This window comes from Coregonus lavaretus (assembly GCF_964263955.1).
Source record: "Coregonus lavaretus genome assembly, chromosome: 17".
NCBI classification, from domain to species: domain Eukaryota; kingdom Metazoa; phylum Chordata; class Actinopteri; order Salmoniformes; family Salmonidae; genus Coregonus; species Coregonus lavaretus.
The window spans coordinates 50672063-50695512 of record NC_140004.1 but is presented as its reverse complement, the minus strand read 5'-3'; the positions used below and the strand labels follow the sequence as shown (position 1 = coordinate 50695512).

Here is a 23450-nt window from a genome sequence, read left to right as displayed (position 1 = left end):
AGACTTCATACGGGCTACAGGAGAGACTTCATACGGGCTACAGGAGAGACTTCATACGGGCTCCAGGAGAGACTTCATACGGGCAACAGGAGAGACTTCATACGGGCTACAGGAGAGACTTCATACGGGCTACAGGAGAGACTTCATACGGGCTCCAGGAGAGACTTCATACGGGCTACAGGAGAGACTTCATACGGGCTACAGGAGAGACTTCATACGGGCTCCAGGAGAGACTTCATACGGGCTACAGGAGAGACTTCATACGGGCTCCAGGAGAGACTTCATACGGGCTCCAGGAGAGACTTCATACGGGCTCCAGGAGAGACTTCATACGGGCTACAGGAGAGACTTCATACGGGCTACAGGAGAGACTTCATACGGGCTCCAGGAGAGACTTCATACGGGCTACAGGAGAGACTTCATACGGGCTCCAGGAGGGCCTTCATCATGAGTCTGGCATAGGGGCTATTATGAGCACTTGGTGCTTTATAATGATGTTCAGGCTACTGTTTTGCTGACTGCATCCATCTTTGCTACCGTGTTCCAACACACATGGTTTCTGTTCCATAGTTGTAACAAAGGAACTCCACTAATATCATTTATTGAACGGTTGACATTTTTTTATTTGTTTTACATTAAAATAATGTGTATTCTAATGTTACCTAGCACCTGCATGAATGTGTTCATGAATGTTTTTAGAATGTTGCAGTCAGAATGACTGCTCCTAATCTTGTCCCTCGAGGCCCAGCAGTTCTTGTGTGAAACAATAAAAGCTAATTTACCAACATTTCTGAAAATTAAATGAAACTCTTCAATATCTTCTTGTGTCTCGTAGTTCGTACGACTGTCTCCTGGACGACCCGTTCAAACACGACTGGCCCCAGCTGCCGGAGCTGCCAGGAATCAACTACTCCATGGACGAACAGTGTCGCTTCGACTTCGGAGTCGGATACAAAATCTGCACATCCGTAAGTTTGGTCGCAAACATAGAGAGAGAGAGAAATTGAATTTAATTGAGAGAGAGAGAGAGAGAGAGAGAGAGAGAGAGAGAGAGAGAGAGAGAGAGAGAGAGAGAGAGAGAGAGAGAGAGAGAGAGAGAGAGAGAGAGAGAGAGAGAGAGAGAGAGAGAGAGAGAGAGAGAGAGAGAGAGAGAGAGAGAGAGAGAGAGAGAGAGAGAGAGAGAGAGAGAGAGAGAGAGAGAGAGAGAGAGAGGACTCCCTTCCGATCATATATCCCTTTGAAGAGCAGAGAAATGCTGCTAAATGTGTTGGAAGGAAATACACATGAGTTGCTCCCTCCTTTACTGCTATAACAGCCTCCACTCTTCTGGGAAGACTTTCCATTAGATTGACCCAGAAGAGAGCATTAGTGAGGTCGGGCACTGATGTTGGGCGAATAGGTCTGGCTCGCAGTTTGGCTTCCAATTCATCCCAAAGGTGTTCGATGGAGTTGAGGTCATGGCTCTGTGCAGGCCAGTCAAGGTTTTCCACACCGATCTTGACAAACCATTTCTGTATGGACCTCGCTTTGTGCACGGGTGCATTCTCATGCAGAAACAGGAAAGGGCTCTCCCCAAACTGTTGACACAAAGTTGGAAGCGCAGAATCGTCTAGAATGTCATTGTATGCTGTAACGTTAAGATTTCCCTTCACTGGAACTAAGGGGCCTAGCCAGACCCATGAAAAACAGCCCCAGACCATTATTCCTTCACCATGCTGTACATTTTAGTCATTTAGCAGACGCTCTTATCCAGAGAGACTTACAGTTAGTGAGTGCATGCATTTTCATACTGGCCCCCCGTGGGAAACGAACCCACAACCCTGGCGTTGCAAGTGCCATGCTCTACCAACTGAGCTACAGGGGACTACCAGTTGGCACAATGCATTGGGGCAGGTAGCGTTATCCTGGCATCCGTTAAACCCAGATTCATCCGTTGGACTGCCAGATGGTGAAGCGTGATTCATCACTCCAGAGATTGCGTTTCCACTGCTCCAGAGTCCAATGGCGGCGAGCTTTACACCACTCCAGCTGATGCTTGGCATTGCGCATGGTGATCTCAGGCTTGTGTGCCGCTGCTCGGCCATGGAAACCCATTTCATGAAGCTCCTGACGAACAGTTATTGTGCTGACGTTGCTTCCAGAGGCAGTTTGGAACTCGGTAGTGAGGGTTGCAACCGAGGACAGTCGATTATTACACACTACGCGCTTCATCACTTGGCAGTCCCGTTCTGTGAGCTTGTGTGGCCTACCACTTCTCAGCTGAGCCGTTGTTGCTTCTAGACATTTCCACTTCACAATAACAGCACTTACAGTTGACCGGGGCAGCTCTAGCAGAGCAGAAATTCAATGAACTGACTTGTTGGAAAGGTGGCATCCTATGACGGTGCCACGTTGAAAATTACTGAGCTCTTTAGTAAGGCCATTCTACTGCCAGTGTTTGTCTATGGAGATTGCATGGCTGTGTGCTCGATTTTATACACATGTCAGCAACGAGTGTGGCTGAAATAGCCAAATCCACTAATTTGAAGGGTTGTCCACATACTGCTGTATATACAGTGTATATTGTGTCTGTTTATCAGGGAAATGGTACCAGTAAGGAGATTAGAGGAGATAAACTATCCAGCGTCAATGCTAATAAGATAGATCTGAAGACATTGTGGCAATTAATATACAGTGAGGGGAAAAAAGTATTTGATCCCCTGCTGATTTTGTACGTTTGCCAACTGACAAAGAAATGATCAGTCTATGATTTTAATGGTAGGTTTATTTGAACAGTGAGAGACAGAATAAATAAATAAAATTACAGAAAAACACATGTCAAAAATGTTATAAATTGATTTGCATTTTAATGAGGGAAATATGTATTTGACCCCCTTTCAATCAGAAAGATTTCTGTCTCCCAGGTGTCTTTTATACAGGTAACGATCTGAGATTAGGAGCACACTCTTAAAGGGAGTGCTCCTAATCTCAGTTTGTTACCTGTATAAAAGACACCTGTCCACAGAAGCAATCAATCAATCAGATTCCAAACTCTCCACCATGGCCAAGACCAAAGAGCTCTCCAAGGATGGCAGGGACAAGATTGTAGACCTACACAAGGCTGGAATGGGCTACAAGACCATCGCCAAGCAGCTTGGTGAGAAGGTGACAACAGTTGGTGCGATTATTCGCAAATGGAAGAAACAGAAAAGAACTGTCAATCTCCCTCGGCCTGGGGCTCCATGCAAGATCTCACCTCGTGGAGTTGCAATGATCATGAGAACGGTGAGGAATCAGCCCAGAACTACACGGGAGGATCTTGTCAATGATCTCAAGGCAGCTGGGACCATAGTCACCAAGAAAACAATAGGTAACACACTACGCCGTGAAGGACTGAAATCCTGCAGCGCCCGCAAGGTCCCCCTGCTTAAGAAAGCACATATACAGGGCCGTCTGAAGTTTGCCAATGAACATCTGAATGATTCAGAGGAGAACTGGGTGAAAGTGTTGTGGTCAGATGAGACCAAAATGGAGCTCTTTGGCATCAACTCAACTCGCCGTGTTTGGAGGAGGAGGAATGCTGCCTATGACCCCAAGAACACCATCCCCACCATCAAACATGGAGGTGGAAACATTATGCTTTGGGGGTGTTTTTCTGCTAAGGGGACAGGACAACTTCACCGCATCAAAGGGACGATGGACGGGGCCATGTACCGTCAAACCTTGGGTGAGAACCTCCTTCCCTCAGCCAGGGCATTGAAAATGGGTTGTGGATGGGTATTCCAGCATGACAATGACCCAAAAAACACGACCAAGGCAACAAAGGAGTGGCTCAAGAAGCAGCACATTAAGGTCCTGGAGTGGCCTAGCCAGTCTCCAGACCTTAATCCCATAGAAAATATGTGGAGTGAGCTGAAGGTTCGAGTTGCCAAACGTCAGCCTCGAAACCTTAATGACTTGGAGAAGATCTGCAAAGAGGAGTGGAACAAAATCCCTCCTGAGATGTGTGCAAACCTGGTGGCCAACTACAAGAAACGTCTGACCTCTGTGATTGCCAACAAGGGTTTTGCCACCAAGTACTAAGTCATGTTTTGCAGAGGGGTCAAATACTTATTTCCCTCATTAAAATGCAAATCAATTTATAACATTTTTGACATGTGTTTTTCTGTTTTTCTTGTTGTTATTCTGTCTCTCACTGTTCAAATAAACCTACCAATAAAATTATAGACTAATCATGTCTTTGTCAGTGGGCAAACATACAAAATCAGCAGGGGATCAAATACTTTTTTTGCTCACTGTATGCCATTTAGCAGACACTTTTATCCAAAGCGACTTAGTCATGCGTACATACATTTTATTACTATTGGTGAGGTTGGTGCATTGTTGTCCTGGGTGGTCCCTGCGTGGTCCATGGGTGGTCCCTGGAAATAAAAATCCAGACTGACAGAGCTCTCTGCTCTGTGCCACTCTGAACTTGGACTCATTCTTTGCTGTTTTGTTGATGTTTTTCATTCCTGAGACCTGATGAACAGTGTTTGTTTGTTTCTTATCGAGCTCCATAGTGTCTGGCGACCACACTCCAGAGGAATCAGATCTCAATCATTATTTACTGAGTTCAACTGTTCATTTATTATTTTCTACAGAATTAGCCAGCTGAAGACTAGAGGAGACTAGAGAAGGCAAAAAGAGAGAGACCAGGATGTGAAATACTGATTATAAACGCCTGCAGCCACTACTGATACAGTGATGCATCATAAAGTGACTCTGAAGTTGAGATGAGAGTTGGGGAGTTAGACTCTGACTCTAAATAGAGGGGAGTCATTCCTCTAGGGGAGTTAGACTCTGACTCTAAATAGAGGGGAGTCATTCCTCTAGGGGAGTTAGACTCTGACTCTAAATAGACGGGAGTCATTCCTCTAGGGGAGTTAGACTCTGACTCTAAATAGAGGGGAGTCATTCCTCTAGGGGAGTTAGACTCTGACTCTAAATAGAGGGGAGTCATTCCTCTAGGGGAGTTAGACTCTGACTCTAAATAGACGGGAGTCATTCCTCTAGGGGAGTTAGACTCTGACTCTAAATAGACGGGAGTCATTCCTCTAGGGGAGTTAGACTCTGACTCTAAATAGACGGGAGTCATTCCTCTAGGGGAGTTAGACTCTGACTCTAAATAGAGGGGAGTCATTCCTCTAGGGGAGTTAGACTCTGACTCTAAATAGACGGGAGTCATTCCTCTAGGGGAGTTAGACTCTGACTCTAAATAGACGGGAGTCATTCCTCTAGGGGAGTTAGACTGACTCTAAAGAGAGGGGAGTCATTCCTCTAGGGGAGTTAGACTCTGACTCTAAAGAGAGGGGAGTCATTCCTCTAGGGGAGTTAGACTCTGACTCTAAATAGACGGGAGTCATTCCTCTAGGGGAGTTAGACTCTGACTCTAAATAGAGGGGAGTCATTCCTCTAGGGGAGTTAGACTCTGACTCTAAAGAGAGGGGAGTCATTCCTCTAGGGGAGTTAGACTCTGACTCTAAATAGACGGGAGTCATTCCTCTAGGGGAGTTGGACTGACTCTAAATAGAGGGGAGTCATTCCTCTAGGGGAGTTGGACTGACTCTAAATAGAGGGGAGTCATTCCTCTAAGGGGGAGTTGGACTGACTCTAAATAGAGGGGAGTCATTCCTCTAGGGGAGTTGGACTGACTCTAAATAGAGAAGAGTCATTCCTCTAAGGGAGTTGGACTGACTCTAAATATACGGGAGTCATTCCTCTAGGGGAGTTGGACTGACTCTAAATAGAGAAGAGTCATTCCTCTAAGGGGGAGTTGGACTGACTCTAAATAGAGGGGAGTCATTCCTCTAAGGGGGAGTTGGACTGACTCTAATAGAGGGGAGTCATTCCTCCAAGGGGGAGTTGGACTGACTCTAAATAGAGGGGAGTCATTCCTCTAGGGGAATTGGACTGACTCTAATAGAGGGGAGTCATTCCTCTAGGGGAATTGGACTGACTCTAATAGAGGGGAGTCAATCCTCTAGGGGAGTTGGACTGACTCTAAATAGAGGGGAGTCATTCCTCTAGGGGAATTGGACTGACTCTAAATAGAGGGGAGTCATTCCTCTAGGGGAATTGGACTGACTCTAATAGAGGGGAGTCATTCCTCTAGGGGAATTGGACTGACTCTAATAGAGGGGAGTCAATCCTCTAGGGGAGTTGGACTGACTCTAAATAGAGGGGAGTCATTCCTCTAGGGGAATTGGACTGACTCTAAATAGAGGGGAGTCATTCCTCTAAGGGGCAGTTGGACTGACTCTAAATAGAGGGGAGTCATTCCTCTAAGGGAATTGGATTGACTCTAAATAGAGGGGAGTCATTCCTCTAAGGGAGTTGGACTGACTCTAAATAGAGGGGAGACATTTCTCTATGGGAGTTGGACTGACTCTAAATAGAGGGGAGTCATTCCTCTAGGGGAGTTGGACTGACTCTAAATAGAGGGGAGTCATTCCTCTAGGGGAGTTGGACTGACTCTAAATAGAGGGGAGTCATTCCTCTAGTGGAGTTGGACTGACTCTAAATACAGGGGAGTCATTCCTCTAAGGGGGAGTTGGACTGACTCTAAATACAGGGCAGTCATTCCTCTAAGGGGGAGTTGGACTGACTCTAAATAGAGGGGAGTCATTCCTCTAGGGGAGTTGGACTGACTCTAAATAGAGGGGAGTCATTCCTCTAAGGGAGTTGGACTGACTCTAAATAGAGGGGAGTCGTTTCTCTAGGGGAGTTGGACTGACTCTAAATAGAGGGGAGTCATTCCTCTAGGGGAGTTGGACTGACTCTAAATAGAGGGGAGTCATTCCTCTAGGGGAGTTGGACTGACTCTAAATAGAGGGGAGTCATTCCTCTAGGGGAATTGGACTGACTCTAAATAGAGGGGAGTCATTCCTCTAGGGGAGTTGGATTGACTCTAAATAGAGGGGAGTCATTCCTCTAGGGGAGTTGGACTGACTCTAAATAGAGGGGAGTCATTCCTCTAAGGGGCAGTTGGACTGACTTTAAATAGAGGGGAGTCATTCCTCTAGGGGAGTTGGACTGACTCTAAATAGAGGGGAGTCATTCCTCTAGGGGAATTGGACTGACTCTAAATAGAGGGGAGTCATTCCTCTAGGGGAGTTGGACTGACTTATTGTTGATGTTGGTTTCTGAATGGTTTTATTGATGCTGTTGGTTTCTGAATGGTGTTGTTGGTGCTGTTGGTTTCTGAATGGTGTTATTGGTGCTGTTGGGTTCTGAATGGTGCTGTTGGGTTCTGTATGGTGTTATTGGTGCTGTTGGGTTCTGTATGGTGTTGTGGGTGCTATTGGGTTCTGAATGGTGTTATTTGTTCTGTTGGGTTCTGCATGGTGTTGTTGGGTTCTGTATGGTGTTATTGGTGCTGTTTGGTTCTGTATGGTGTTGTTGGTGCTGTTGGGTTCTGTATGGTGTTATTGGTGCTGTTGGGTTCTGTATGGTTTTGTTGGTGCTGTTGGGTTCTGAATGGTGTTATTGGTGCTGTTGGGTTCTTTATGGTGTTATTGGTGCTGTTGGGTTCTGAATGGTGTTATTGGTGCTGTTGGGTTCTGAATGGTGTTGTTGGTGCTGTTGTGTTCTGTATGGTGTTATTGGTGCTGTTGGGTTCTTTATGGTGTTATTGGTGCTGTTGGGTTCTGAATGGTGTTATTGGTGCTGTTGGGTTCTGAATGGTGTTGTTGGTGCTGTTGTGTTCTGTATGGTGTTATTGGTGCTGTTGGGTTCTGTATGGTGTTGTTGGTGCTGTTGGGTTCTGAATGGTGTTGTTGGTGCTGTTGGGTTCGGAATGGTGTTGTTGGTGCTGTTGTGTTCTGTATGGTGTTGTTGGTGCTGTTGGGTTCTGAATGGTGTTGTTGGTGCTGTTGGGTTCTGAATGGTGTTGTTGGTGCTGTTGTGTTCTGTATGGTGTTATTGGTGCTGTTGGGTTCTTTATGGTGTTATTGGTGCTGTTGGGTTCTGAATGGTGTTATTGGTGCTGTTGGGTTCTGAATGGTGTTGTTGGTGCTGTTGTGTTCTGTATGGTGTTATTGGTGCTGTTGGGTTCTGTATGGTGTTGTTGGTGCTGTTGGGTTCTGAATGGTGTTGTTGGTGCTGTTGGGTTCGGAATGGTGTTGTTGGTGCTGTTGGGTTCTGAATGGTGTTGTTGGTGCTGTTGTGTTCTGTATGGTGTTATTGGTGCTGTTGGGTTCTGTATGGTGTTGTTGGTGCTGTTGGGTTCTGAATGGTGTTGTTGGTGTTGTTGGGTTCTGAATGGTGCTGTTGGTGCTTTTGGGTTCTGAATGGTGCTGTTGGTCATGTCTTCTTCTTCCTCTTCTTCTTCCAGTTTCGCACATTTGACCCGTGTAAGCAGCTGTGGTGCAGTCACCCTGACAACCCATACTTCTGCAAGACCAAGAAAGGCCCTCCCCTGGACGGGACTGAGTGTGCTCCTGGGAAGGTGAGAACTCCTCCTAAACGATGCATGACTATGGAACCATTAGCTCAGCTTGTTGTTGTGTCTGTCTGACTGTCCTCTGGTTCCTCTATAGTGGTGCTATAAAGGTCACTGCATGTGGAAGAATGCCAACCAGGTGACGCAGGATGGCTCCTGGGGCTCCTGGACTAAATATGGTTCCTGTTCCCGCTCCTGTGGGACCGGGGTTCGCTTCAGAACTCGCCAGTGCAACAACCCAGTGTAAGACCCAGCACTACACTCCCCCTATATCCTAACCCCTCCAATAGCACCACACTCCCCCTATATCCTAACCCCTTCCATAGCACCACACTCCCCCTAACTCCTAACCCCTCCAATAGCACCACACTCCCCCTATATCCTAACCCCTTCCATAGCACTACACTCCCCCTATATCCTAACCCCTCCAATAGCACCACACTCCCCCTAACTCCTAACCCCTCCCATAGCACCACACTCCCCCTATATCCTAACCCCTCCCAGAGCACCACACTCCCCCTAACTCCTAACCCCTCCCAGAGCACCACACTCCCCCTAACTCCTAACCCCTCCCATAGCACCACACTCCCCCTATATCCTAACCCCTCCCAGAGCACCACACTCCCCCTATATCCTAACCCCTCCAATATCACCACACTACCCCTAACTCCTAGTCCCTCCCTAACCCTAACCCTAAACAGTTCCATAGCACCAAACTCCGCTTAACCACTCCAATAGCAACACACTCCCCCTAACTCCTAACCCTCCATATCACCACATTCCCCCTAAATCCTAACCCTCCATATCACCACATTCCCCCTAACTCCTAACCCTCCATATCACCACACTCCCCCTAACTCCTAACCCTCCATATCACCACATTCCCCCTAAATCCTAACCCTCCATATCACCACATTCCCCCTAACTCCTAACCCTCCCATAGCACCAAACTCAATTTAACTCCTAACCCTCCATCAAATCAAATCAAATCAAATTGTATTGGCCACATGCGCCGAATATAACAGGTGCAGACATTACAGTGAAATGCTTACTAAGCCCTTAACCAACAGTGCATTTATTTTTTATAAAAAAGTAAAATAAAACAACATTTGGGAGGCTATCACAGGGGGGTACCGGTGCAGAGTCAATGTGCGGGGGCACCGGCTAGTTGAGGTAGTTGAAGTAATATGTACATGTGGGTAGAGTTAAAGTGACTATGCATAAATAATTAACAGAGTAGCAGGAGCGTAAAAAGATGGGGTGGGGGTGGGGGGGCAGTGCAAATAGTCCGGGTAGCCATGATTAGCTGTTCAGGAGTCTTATGGCTTGGGGGTAGAAGCTGTTGAGAAGTCTTTTGGACCTAGACTTGGCACTCCGGTACCGCTTGCCGTGCGGTAGCAGAGAGAACAGTCTATGACTAGGGTGGCTGGAGTCTTTGACAATTTTGAGGGCCTTCCTCTGACACCGCCTGGTATAGAGGTCCTGGATGGCAGGAAGCTTGGCCCCAGTGATGTACTGGGCCGTACGCACTACCCTCTGTAGTGCCTTGCGGTCAGAGGCCAAGCAGTTGCCATACCAGGCAGTGATGCAACCAGTCAGGATGCTCTCGATGGTGCAGCTGTAGAATTTTTCTGAGGATCTGAGGACCCATGCCAAATCTTTTCAGTCTCCTGAGGGGGAATAGGCTTTGTCGTGCCCTCTTCACGACTGTCTTGGTGTGTTTGGACCATGATAGTTTGTTGGTGATGTGGACACCAAAGAACTTGAAGCTCTCAACCTGTTCCACTACAGCCCCGTTGATGAGAATGGGGATGTGCTCAGTCCTCTTTTTTTTTCCTGTAGTCCACAATCATCTCCTTTGTCTTGGTCACGTTGAGGGAGAGGTTGTCATCCTGGCACCACACGGCCAGGTCTCTGACCTCCTCCCTATAGGCTGTCTCATCGTTGTCGGTGATCAGGCCTACCACTGTTGTGTCGTCGGCAAACTTAATGATGGTGTTGGAGTTGTGCCTGGCCATGCAGTCATGGGTGAACAGGGAGTACAGGAGGGGACTGAGCACGCACACCTGAGGGGCCCCCGTGTTGAGGATCAGTGTGGCAGATGTGTTGTTACCTACCCTTACCACCTGGGGGCGGTCCGTCAGGAAGTCCAGGATACAGTTGCAGAGGGAGGGGTTTAGTCCCAGGATCCTTAGCTTAGTGATGAGCTTTGAGGGCACTATGGTGTTGAATGCTGAGCTGTAGTCAATGAATAGCATTCTCACGTAGGTGTTCCTCTTGTCCAGGTGGGAAAGGGCAGTGTGGAGTGCAATAGAGATTGCATCATCTGTGGATCTGTTGGGGCGGTATGCAAATTAGAGTGGGTCTAGGGTTTCTGGGATAATGGTGTTGATGTGAGCCATGACCAGCCTTTCAAAGCACTTCATGGCTACAGACGTCAGTGCTACGGGTCGGTAGTCATTTAGGCAGGTTATCTTAGAGTCCTTGGGCACGGGGACTATGGTGGTCTGCTTGAAACATGTTGGTATTACAGACTCAGTCAGGGACATGTTGAAAATGTCAATGAAGACACTTGCCAGTTGGTCAGCACATGCTCGGAGTACACGTCCTGGTAATCCGTCTGGCCCTGCGGCCTTGTGAATGTTGACCTGCTTAAAAGTCTTACTCACATCGGCTACGGAGAGCGTGATCACATAGTCATCCGGAACAGCTGGTGCTCTCATGCATGCTTCAGTGTTGCTTGCCTCGAAGCGAGCGTAGAAGTGGTTTAGCACTTCTGGTAGGCTTGTGTCACTGGGAAGCTCGCGGCTGTGCTTCCCTTTGTAGTCTCTAATCGTTTTCAAGCCCTGCCACATCCGACGAGCGTCAGAGCCGGTGTAGTACGATTCAATCTTAGTCCTCTATTGACTCTTTGCCTGTTTGATGGTTCGTCAGAGGGCATAGCGGGATTTCTTATAAGCGTCCGGGTTAGAGTCCCGCTCCTTGAAAGCGGCAGCTCTACCCATTAGCTCAGTGCGGATGTTTCCTGTAATCCATGGCTTCTGGTTGGGATATGTACGTACGGTCACTGTGGGGACGACAACATCGATGCAGTTATTGATGAAGCCAGTTACTGATGTGGTGTACTCCTCAATGCTGTCTGAAGAATCCCGGAACATGTTCCAGTCTGTGCTAGCAAAACAGTCCTGTAGCTTAGCATCTGCATCATCTGACCACTTTTTTATTAACCGAGTCACTGGTGCTTCCTGCTTTAGTTTTTGCTTATAAGCAGGAATCAGGAGGATAGAGTTATGGTCAGATTTGCCAAATGGAGGGCGAGGGAGAGCTTTGTATGCGTCTCTGTGTGTGGAGTAAAGGTGGTCTAGAGTTTTTTTTCCTCTGGTTGCACATTTAACATGCTGGTAGAAATGAGGTAGAACGGATTTAAGTTTCCCTGCATTAAAGTCCCCGGCCACTAGGAGCGCTGCCTCTGGATGAGCGTTTTCCTGTTCCCTTATGGCCTTATACAGCTCATTGAGTGCAATCTTAATGCCAGCATTGGTTTGTGGTGGTAAATAGACAGCTATGAAAAATATAGATGAAAACTCTCTTGGTAAATAGTGTGGTCTACAGCTTATCATAAGATACTCTACCTCAGGCGAGCAAAACCTCGAGACTTCCTTAGTATTTTATTTTGTGCACCAGCCCTTGTCTTACCGGAGTCAGCCGTTCTATCCATAGCAACACTTTTTCTCCTAACCCTAACCCCTCCCATAGTAGAAAGCTCCAATTACATTTACATTTACATTTTAGTCATTTAGCAGACGCTCTTAACCAGAGCGACTTACAGGAGCAATTAGGGTTAAGTGCCTTGCTCAAGGGCACATTAACGTCATTTAGCAGACGCTCTTAGCCAGAGCGACTCACAAATTGGTGCGTTCACCCTATAGCCAGTGGGATAACCACTTTACAATTTGGGGGGGGGGGGGGGGGGGGGGGGGTTAGAAGGAATACTTTATCCTATCCCAGGTATTCCTTAAAGAGGTGGGGTTTCAAATGTCTCCGGAAGGTGGTGAGTGACTCCGCTGTCCTGGCGTCGTGAGGGAGCTTGTTCCACCATTGGGGTGCCAGAGCAGCGAACAGTTTTGACTGGGCTGAGCGGGAGCTGTGCTTCCGCAGAGGAAGGGGAGCCAGCAGGCCAGAGGTGGATGAACGCAATGTCCTCGTTTGGGTGTAGGGACTGATCAGAGCCTGAAGGTACAGAGGTGCCGTTCCCCTCACTGCTCCATAGGCAAGCACCATGGTCTTGTAGCGGATGCGAGCTTCAACTGGAAGCCAGTGGAGTGTGCGGAGGAGGGGGGTGACGTGAGAGAACTTGGGAAGGTTGAACACCAGACGGGCTGCGGCATTCTGGATGAGTTGTAGGGGTTTAATGGCACAGGCAGGGAGCCCAGCCAACAGCGAGTTGCAGTAGTCCAGACGGGAGATGACAAGTGCCTGGACCAGGACCTGCGCCGCTTCCTGTGTAAGGCAGGGTCGCACTCTCCGAATGTTGTAGAGCATGAACCTGCAGGAGCGGGTCACCGCCTTGATGTTGGCGGAGAACGACAGGGTGTTGTCCAGGGTCACGCCTAGGCTCTTCGCACTCTGGGAGGAGGACACAGCGGAGTTGTCAACCGTGATGGCGAGATCATGGAACGGGCAGTCCTTCCCCGGGAGGAAGAGCAGCTCCGTCTTGCCAGGGTTCAGCTTGAGGTGGTGATCCGTCATCCATACTGATATGTCTGCCAGACATGCAGAGATGCGATTCGCCACCTGGTTATCAGAAGGGGGAAAGGAGAAGATTAGTTGTGTATCGTCAGCGTAGCAATGATAGGAGAGACCATGTGAGGATATGACAGAGCCAAGTGACTTGGTGTATAGGGAGAAAAGGAGAGGGCCCAGAACCGATCCCTGGGGGACACCAGTGGTGAGAGCACGTGGTGCGGAGACAGCTTCCCGCCACGCCACTTGGTAGGAGCGACCGGTCAGGTAGGACGCAATCCAGGAGTGAGCCGCGCCGGAGATGCCCATCTCGGAGAGGGTGGAGAGGAGGATCTGATGGTTCACAGTATCAAAGGCAGCAGACAGGTCTAGAAGGACAAGAGCAGAGGAGAGAGAGTTAGCTTTAGCAGTGCGGAGAGTCTCCGTGACACAGAGAAGAGCAGTCTCAGTTGAATGACCAGTCCTGAAACCTGATTGGTTTGGATCAAGAAGGTCATTCTGAGAGAGATAGCAAGAGAGTTGGCTAAAGACGGCACGCTCAATAGTTTTGGAAAGAAAAGAAAGAAGGGATACTGGTCTGTAGTTGTTGACATCAGTGGGGTCGAGTGTTGGTTTTTTGAGGAGGGGAGCAACTCTCGCTCTCTTGAAGACGGAAGGGACATGGCCAGCGGTCAAGGATGAGTTGATCAGCGAGGTGAGGTAGGGGAGAAGGTCACCGGAGATGGTCTGGAGAAGGGAGGAGGGGATGGGGTCAAGCGGGCAGGTTGTTGGGCGGCCTGCAGTCACAAGTCGCAGGATTTTATCTGGAGAGAGAGGGGAGAAAGAAGTCAAAGCATAGGGTAGGGCAGTGTGAGCAGGACCAGCAGTGTTATTAGACTTAACAAACGAGGATCGGATGTCGTCAACCTTCTTTTCAAAGTGGTTGACGAAGTCATCCACAGAGAGAGAGGAGGTGGGGGGGGGGGGAGGAGGATTCAGGAGGGAGGAAAATGTGGCAAAGAGCTTCCTAGGGTTAGAGGCAGATGCTTGGAATTTAGAGTGGTAGAAGGTGGCCTTAGCAGCAGAAACAGATGAAGAAAATGTAGAGAGGAGGGAGTGAAAAGATGCCAGGTCGGTAGGGAGTTTAGTTTTCTTCCATTTCCGCTCCGCTGCCCGGAGCTCTGTTCTGTGAGCTCGCAGTGAGTCATCAAGCCACGGAGCTGGGGGGGAGGACCGAGCCGGCCGGGAGGATAGGGGACACAGAGAGTCAAAGGATGCAGAAAGGGAGGAGAGGAGGGTTGAGGAGGCAGAATCAGGAGATTGGAGGGAGAAGGATTGAGCAGAGGGAAGAGATGATAGGATGGAAGAGGAGAGAGTAGTGGGAGAGAGAGAGCGAAGGTTGCGGCGGCGCATTACCATCTGTGTAGGGGCAGAGTGAGTAGTGTGGGAGGAGAGCGAGAGAGAAAAGGAAACAAAGTAGTGGTCGGAGACTTGGAGGGGAGTTGCAGTGAGATTAGTAGAGGAGCAGCATCTAGTGAAGATGAGGTCAAGCGTATTGCCTGCCTTGTGAGTAGGGGGGGACGGTGAGAGGGTGAGGTCAAAAGAGGAGAGGAGTGGAAAGAAGGAGGCAGAGAGAAATGAGTCAAACGTGGACATAGGGAGGTTGAAATCCCCCAAAACTGTGAGGGGTGAGCCATCCTCAGGAAAGGAACTTATCAAGGCGTCAAGCTCGTTGATGAACTCTCCAAGGGAACCTGGAGGGCGATAGATGACAAGGATATTAAGCTTAAATGGGTTAGTGACTGTGACAGCATGGAATTCAAATGAGGAGATAGACAGATGAGTTAGGGGAAAAATTGAGAATGTCCACTTGGGAGAGATGAGGATTCCTGTACCACCACCCCTCTGACCAGATGCTCTCGGGGTATGCGAGAACACATGGTCAGACGAGGAGAGAGCAGTAGGAGTAGCCGTGTTTTCAGTGGTGATCCATGTTTCCGTCAGCGCCAGGAAGTCGAGGGACTGGAGGTTGGCATAGGCTGGGATGAAGTCAGCTTTGTTGGCAGCAGAACGGCAGTTCCAGAGGCTGCCTGCGACCTGGAACTCCAGGTGAGGGGTGCGAGCAGGGACCACCAGGTTGGAGAGGCAGCAGCCGCGCGATGTTGTGCGTTGTTTGTGTAGCCTGTGCAGAGACGAGAGAACAGGGATAGGCAGAGGCATAGTTGACAGGCTGTAGCAAATGGCTACAAAAATGCAGAGGAGATCGGAATGAAATGAGCTAAGCATCTGGGAGAGGAGAGAGGGGGGCCTCCCTCACCAAAAACTTCTACCTCAGAAACTAAAATTGTTTCACTGAACAGTTGTTCACATAGCGCCAAACTCCCCCTAAATCCTAACCACACCCAGAGATCTTCACTCCCCCTAACTCCTAACCCTAATCCTTCTAATAAAACCACACTCCACATAACTCCTAACCCCTCCCAGAGCACCACACTCCCCCTATATCCTAACCCCTCCCAGAGCACCACACTCCCCCTAACTCCTAACCCCTCCCAGAGCACCACACTCCCCCTATATCCTAACCCCTCCCAGAGCACCACACTCCCCCTATATCCTAACTCCTAACCCCTCCCAGAGCACCACACTCCCCCTAACTCCTAACCCCTCCCAGAGCACCACACTCCCCCTAACTCCTAACCCCTCCCAGAGCACCACACTCCCCCTAACTCCTAACCCCTCCCAGAGCACCACACTCCCCCTATATCCTAACCCCTCCCAGAGCACCATTACATTTACATTTTAGTCATTTAGCAGACGCTCTTATCCAGAGCGACTTACAGGAGCAATTAGGGTTAAGTGCCTTGCTCAAGGGCACATTAACGTCATTTAGCAGACGCTCTTAGCCAGAGCGACTCACAAATTGGTGCGTTCACCCTATAGCCAGTGGGATAACCACTTTACAATTTGGGGGGGGGGGGGGGGGTTAGAAGGAACACTTTATCCTATCCCAGGTATTCCTTAAAGAGGTGGGGTTTCAAATGTCTCCGGAAGGTGGTGAGTGACTCCACTGTCCTGGCGTCGTGAGGGAGCTTGTTCCACCATTGGGGTGCCAGAGCAGCGAACAGTTTTGACTGGGCTGAGCGGGAGCTGTGCTTCCGCAGAGGTAGGGGGGCTAACAGGCCAGAGGTGGATGAACGCAATGCCTCGTTTGGGTGTAGGGACTGATCAGAGCCTGAAGGTGCGGAGGTGCCGTTCCCCTCACAGCTCCGTAGGCAAGCACCATGGTCTTGTAGCAGATGCGAGCTTCAACTGGAAGCCAGTGGAGTGTGCGGAGGAGCGGGGTGACGTGAGAGAACTTGGGAAGGTTGAACACCAGACGGGCTGCGGCATTCTGGAGGAGTTGTAGGGGTTTAATGGCACAGGCAGGGAGCCCAGCCTGTGCCATTTACTGATATCCTATATCCTAACACCACACTCCCCCTAACTCCTATCCCCTTCCATAGGACCACACTCCCCCTAACTCCTATCCCCTCCCATAGCACCACACTCCCCCTAACTCCTATCCCCTCCCATAGCACCACACTCCCCCTAACTCCTATCCCCTTCCATAGGACCACACTCCCCCTAACTCCTATCCCCTCCCATAGCACCACACTCCCCCTATATCCTATCCCCTTCCATAGGACCACACTCCCCCTAACTCCTATCCCCTCCAATAGCACTACACTCCCCCTATATCCTAACCCCTCCAATAGCACTACACTCCCCCTATATCCTAACCCCTTCCATAGGACCACACTCCCCCTAACTCCTAACCCCTCCAATAGCACCACACTCCCCCTATATCCTAACCCCTTCAATAGCACCACACTCCCCCTATATCCTAACCCCTCCAATAGCACCACACTCCCCCTATATCCTAACCCCTTCCATAGGACCACACTCCCCCTAACTCCTAACCCCTCCAATAGCACCACACTCCCCCTATATCCTAACCCCTTCAATAGCACCACACTCCCCCTATATCCTAACCCCTCCAATAGCACCACACTCCCCCTAACTCCTAACCCCTCCAATAGCACCACACTCCCCCTAACTCCTAACCCCTCCAATAGCACCACACTCCCCCTATATCCTAACCCCTTCCATAGGACCACACTCCCCCTAACTCCTAACCCCTCCAATAGCACTACACTCCCCCTAACTCCTAACCCCTCCAATAGCACCACACTCCCCCTAACTCCTAACCCCTCCAATAGCACCACACTCCCCCTATATCCTAACCCCTTCCATAGGACCACACTCCCCCTAACTCCTAACCCCTCCAATAGCACCACACTCCCCCTATATCCTAACCCCTTCAATAGCACCACACTCCCCCTATATCCTATCCCCTTCCATAGGACCACACTCCCCCTAACTCCTAACCCCTCCAATAGCACCACACTCCCCCTATATCCTAACCCCTTCAATAGCACCACACTCCCCCTATATCCTATCCCCTTCCATAGGACCACACTCCTCCTAACCCCTCCAATAGCACCACACTCCCCCTAACTCCTAACCCCTCCAATAGCACCACACTCCCCCTAACTCCTAACCCCTCCAATAGCACCACACTCCCCCTATATCCTAACCCCTCCAATAGCACCACACTCCCCCTAACTCCTAACCCCTCCAATAGCACCACACTCCCCCTAACTCCTAACCCCTCCAATAGCACCACACTCCCCCTAACTCCTAACCCCTCCAATAGCACCACACTCCCCCTATATCCTAACCCCTCCAATAGCACCACACTCCCCCTAACTCCTAACCCCTCCAATAGCACCACACTCCCCCTAACTCCTAACCCCTCCAATAGCACCACACTCCCCCTAACTCCTAACCCCTCCAATAGCACCACACTCCCCCTATATCCTAACCCCTCCAATAGCACCACACTCCCCCTAACTCCTAACCCCTCCAATAGCACCACACTCCCCCTATATCCTAACCCCTCCAATAGCACCACACTCCCCCTATATCCTAACCCCTCCAATAGCACCACACTCCCCCTAACTCCTAACCCCTCCAATAGCACCACACTCCCCCTAACTCCTAACCCCTCCAATAGCACCACACTCCCCCTATATCCTAACCCCTCCAATAGCACCACACTCCCCCTATATCCTAACCCCTTCAATAGCACCACACTCCCCCTATATCCTAACCCCTTCAATAGCACCACACTCCCCCTATATCCTAACCCCTCCAATAGCACCACACTCCCCCTAACTCCTAACCCCTCCAATAGCACCACACTCCCCCTAACTCCTAACCCCTCCAATAGCACCACACTCCCCCTAACTCCTAACCCCTCCAATAGCACCACACTCCCCCTATATCCTAACCCCTCCAATAGCACCACACTCCCCCTAACTCCTAACCCCTCCAATAGCACCACACTCCCCCTAACTCCTAACCCCTCCAATAGCACCACACTCCCCCTAACTCCTAACCCCTCCAATAGCACCACACTCCCCCTAACTCCTAACCCCTCCAATAGCACCACACTCCCCCTAACTCCTAACCCCTCCAATAGCACCACACTCCCCCTAACTCCTAACCCCTCCAATAGCACCACACTCCCCCTAACTCCTAACCCCTCCAATAGCACCACACTCCCCCTAACTCCTAACCCCTCCAATAGCACCACACTCCCCCTAACTCCTAACCCCTCCAATAGCACCACACTCCCCCTAACTCCTAACCCCTCCAATAGCACCACACTCCCCCTATATCCTAACCCCTTCAATAGCACCACACTCCCCCTATATCCTAACCCCTTCAATAGCACCACACTCCCCCTATATCCTAACCCCTTCAATAGCACCACACTCCCCCTATATCCTAACCCCTTCAATAGCACCACACTCCCCCTATATCCTAACCCCTTCCATAGCACTACACTCCCCCTAACTCCTAACCCCTCCAATAGCACCACACTCCCCCTATATCCTAACCCCTTCAATAGCACCACACTCCCCCTATATCCTAACCCCTTCCATAGCACTACACTCCCCCTAACTCCTAACCCCTCCAATAGCACCACACTCCCCCTAACTCCTAACCCCTCCAATAGCACCACACTCCCCCTAACTCCTAACCCCTCCAATAGCACTACAATCCCCCTAACTCCTAACCCCTCCAATAGCACCACACTCCCCCTATATCCTAACCCCTCCAATAGCACCACACTCCCCCTAACTCCTAACCCCTCCAATAGCACCACACTCCCCCTAACTCCTAACCCCTCCAATAGCACCACACTCCCCCTAACTCCTAACCCCTCCAATAGCACCACACTCCCCCTATATCCTAACCCCTCCAATAGCACCACACTCCCCCTATATCCTAACCCCTCCAATAGCACCACACTCCCCCTATATCCTAACCCCTTCCATAGCACTACACTCCCCCTAACTCCTAACCCCTCCAATAGCACCACACTCCCCCTAACTCCTAACCCCTCCAATAGCACCACACTCCCCCTAACTCCTAACCCCTCCAATAGCACTACAATCCCCCTAACTCCTAACCCCTCCAATAGCACCACACTCCCCCTATATCCTAACCCCTCCAATAGCACCACACTCCCCCTAACTCCTAACCCCTCCAATAGCACCACACTCCCCCTAACTCCTAACCCCTCCAATAGCACCACACTCCCCCTAACTCCTAACCCCTCCAATAGCACCACACTCCCCCTATATCCTAACCCCTCCAATAGCACCACACTCCCCCTAACTCCTAACCCCTCCAATAGCACCACACTCCCCCTAACTCCTAACCCCTCCAATAGCACCACACTCCCCCTAACTCCTAACCCCTCCAATAGCACCACACTCCCCCTAACTCCTAACCCCTCCAATAGCACCACACTCCCCCTAACTCCTAACCCCTCCAATAGCACCACACTCCCCCTATATCCTAACCCCTCCAATAGCACCACACTCCCCCTAACTCCTAACCCCTCCAATAGCACCACACTCCCCCTAACTCCTAACCCCTCCAATAGCACCACACTCCCCCTAACTCCTAACCCCTCCAATAGCACCACACTCCCCCTATATCCTAACCCCTCCAATAGCACCACACTCCCCCTAACTCCTAACCCCTCCAATAGCACCACACTCCCCCTAACTCCTAACCCCTCCAATAGCACCACACTCCCCCTATATCCTAACCCCTCCAATAGCACCACACTCCCCCTATATCCTAACCCCTCCAATAGCACCACACTCCCCCTAACTCCTAACCCCTCCAATAGCACCACACTCCCCCTAACTCCTAACCCCTCCAATAGCACCACACTCCCCCTATATCCTAACCCCTCCAATAGCACCACACTCCCCCTAACTCCTAACCCCTCCAATAGCACCACACTCCCCCTATATCCTAACCCCTCCAATAGCACCACACTCCCCCTAACTCCTAACCCCTCCAATAGCACCACACTCCCCCTATATCCTAACCCCTCCAATAGCACCACACTCCCCCTATATCCTAACCCCTCCAATAGCACCACACTCCCCCTAACTCCTAACCCCTCCAATAGCACCACACTCCCCCTATATCCTAACCCCTCCAATAGCACCACACTCCCCCTAACTCCTAACCCCTCCAATAGCACCACACTCCCCCTAACTCCTAACCCCTCCAATAGCACCACACTCCCCCTATATCCTAACCCCTCCAATAGCACCACACTCCCCCTAACTCCTAACCCCTCCAATAGCACCACACTCCCCCTATATCCTAACCCCTCCAATAGCACCACACTCCCCCTAACTCCTAACCCCTCCAATAGCACCACACTCCCCCTAACTCCTAACCCCTCCAATAGCACCACACTCCCCCTATATCCTAACCCCTCCAATAGCACCACACTCCCCCTAACTCCTAACCCCTCCAATAGCACCACACTCCCCCTATATCCTAACCCCTCCAATAGCACCACACTCCCCCTAACTCCTAACCCCTCCAATAGCACCACACTCCCCCTATATCCTAACCCCTCCAATAGCACCACACTCCCCCTATATCCTAACCCCTCCAATAGCACCACACTCCCCCTAACTCCTAACCCCTCCAATAGCACCACACTCCCCCTATATCCTAACCCCTCCAATAGCACCACACTCCCCCTAACTCCTAACCCCTCCAATAGCACCACACTCCCCCTAACTCCTAACCCCTCCAATAGCACCACACTCCCCCTATATCCTAACCCCTCCAATAGCACCACACTCCCCCTAACTCCTAACCCCTCCAATAGCACCACACTCCCCCTATATCCTAACCCCTCCAATAGCACCACACTCCCCCTAACTCCTAACCCCTCCAATAGCACCACACTCCCCCTATATCCTAACCCCTCCAATAGCACCACACTCCCCCTATATCCTAACCCCTCCAATAGCACCACACTCCCCCTAACTCCTAACCCCTCCAATAGCACCACACTCCCCCTATATCCTAACCCCTCCAATAGCACCACACTCCCCCTATATCCTAACCCCTCCAATAGCACCACACTCCCCCTATATCCTAACCCCTCCAATAGCACCACACTCCCCCTATATCCTAACCCCTCCAATAGCACCACACTCCCCCTATATCCTAACCCCTCCAATAGCACCACACTCCCCCTAACTCCTAACCCCTCCAATAGCACCACACTCCCCCTATATCCTAACCCCTCCAATAGCACCACACTCCCCCTATATCCTAACCCCTCCAATAGCACCACACTCCCCCTATATCCTAACCCCTCCAATAGCACCACACTCCCCCTATATCCTAACCCCTCCAATAGCACCACACTCCCCCTATATCCTAACCCCTCCAATAGCACCACACTCCCCCTAACTCCTAACCCCTCCAATAGCACCACACTCCCCCTATATCCTAACCCCTCCAATAGCACCACACTCCCCCTATATCCTAACCCCTCCAATAGCACCACACTCCCCCTAACTCCTAACCCCTCCAATAGCACCACACTCCCCCTATATCCTAACCCCTCCAATAGCACCACACTCCCCCTATATCCTAACCCCTCCAATAGCACCACACTCCCCCTATATCCTAACCCCTCCAATAGCACCACACTCCCCCTATATCCTAACCCCTCCAATAGCACCACACTCCCCCTATATCCTAACCCCTCCCAGAGCACCACACTCCCCCTATATCCTAACCCCTCCAATAGCACCACACTCCCCCTAACTCCTAACCCCTCCAATAGCACCACACTCCCCCTATATCCTAACCCCTCCAATAGCACCACACTCCCCCTAACTCCTAACCCCTCCAATAGCACCACACTCCCCCTATATCCTAACCCCTCCAATAGCACCACACTCCCCCTATATCCTAACCCCTCCAATAGCACCACACTCCCCCTATATCCTAACCCCTCCAATAGCACCACACTCCCCCTATATCCTAACCCCTCCAATAGCACAACACTCCCCCTAACTCCTAACCCCTCCAATAGCACCACACTCCCCCTATATCCTAACCCCTCCAATAGCACCACACTCCCCCTAACTCCTAACCCCTCCAATAGCACCACACTCCCCCTATATCCTAACCCCTCCAATAGCACCACACTCCCCCTATATCCTAACCCCTCCAATAGCACCACACTCCCCCTAACTCCTAACCCCTCCAATAGCACCACACTCCCCCTATATCCTAACCCCTCCCAGAGCACCACACTCCCCCTATATCCTAACCCCTCCCATAGCACCACACTCCCCCTATATCCTAACCCCTCCCATAGCACCACACTACCCCTAACTCCTATCCCCTCCCATAGCACCACACTCCCCCTATATCCTAACCCCTCCCAGAGCACCACACTCCCCCTATATCCTAACCCCTCCAATAGCACCACACTCCCCCTATATCCTAACCCCTCCCAGAGCACCACACTTCCCCTATATCCTAACCCCTCCCAGAGCACCACACTCCCCCTATATCCTAACCCCTCCCATAGCACCACACTCCCCCTATATCCTAACCCCTCCCATAGCACCACACTCCCCCTATATCCTAACCCCTCCCATAGCACCACACTACCCCTAACTCCTATCCCCTCCCATAGCACCACACTCCCCCTATATCCTAACCCCTCCAATAGCACCACACTCCCCCTATATCCTAACCCCTCCCAGAGCACCACACTCCCCCTATATCCTAACCCCTCCCATAGCAC

At 50.5% G+C, this 23450-nt stretch overlaps 1 protein-coding gene across 1 annotated transcript in view; it reads left to right on the top strand.

The window, feature by feature from the left end:
• LOC311144426 (A disintegrin and metalloproteinase with thrombospondin motifs 3-like) overlaps positions 1–23450 on the top strand; it is a gene marked incomplete at both ends in the record, with an annotated part of 287624 nt that overhangs the window by 134156 nt on the left and 130018 nt on the right. The window contains 3 exons of the mRNA XM_084180433.1: positions 836–968; positions 8354–8467; positions 8559–8704. Coding sequence (XP_084036559.1) covers positions 836–968; positions 8354–8467; positions 8559–8704 — 393 coding nt within the window. The remainder of the gene's footprint in view (positions 1–835; positions 969–8353; positions 8468–8558; positions 8705–23450) is intronic.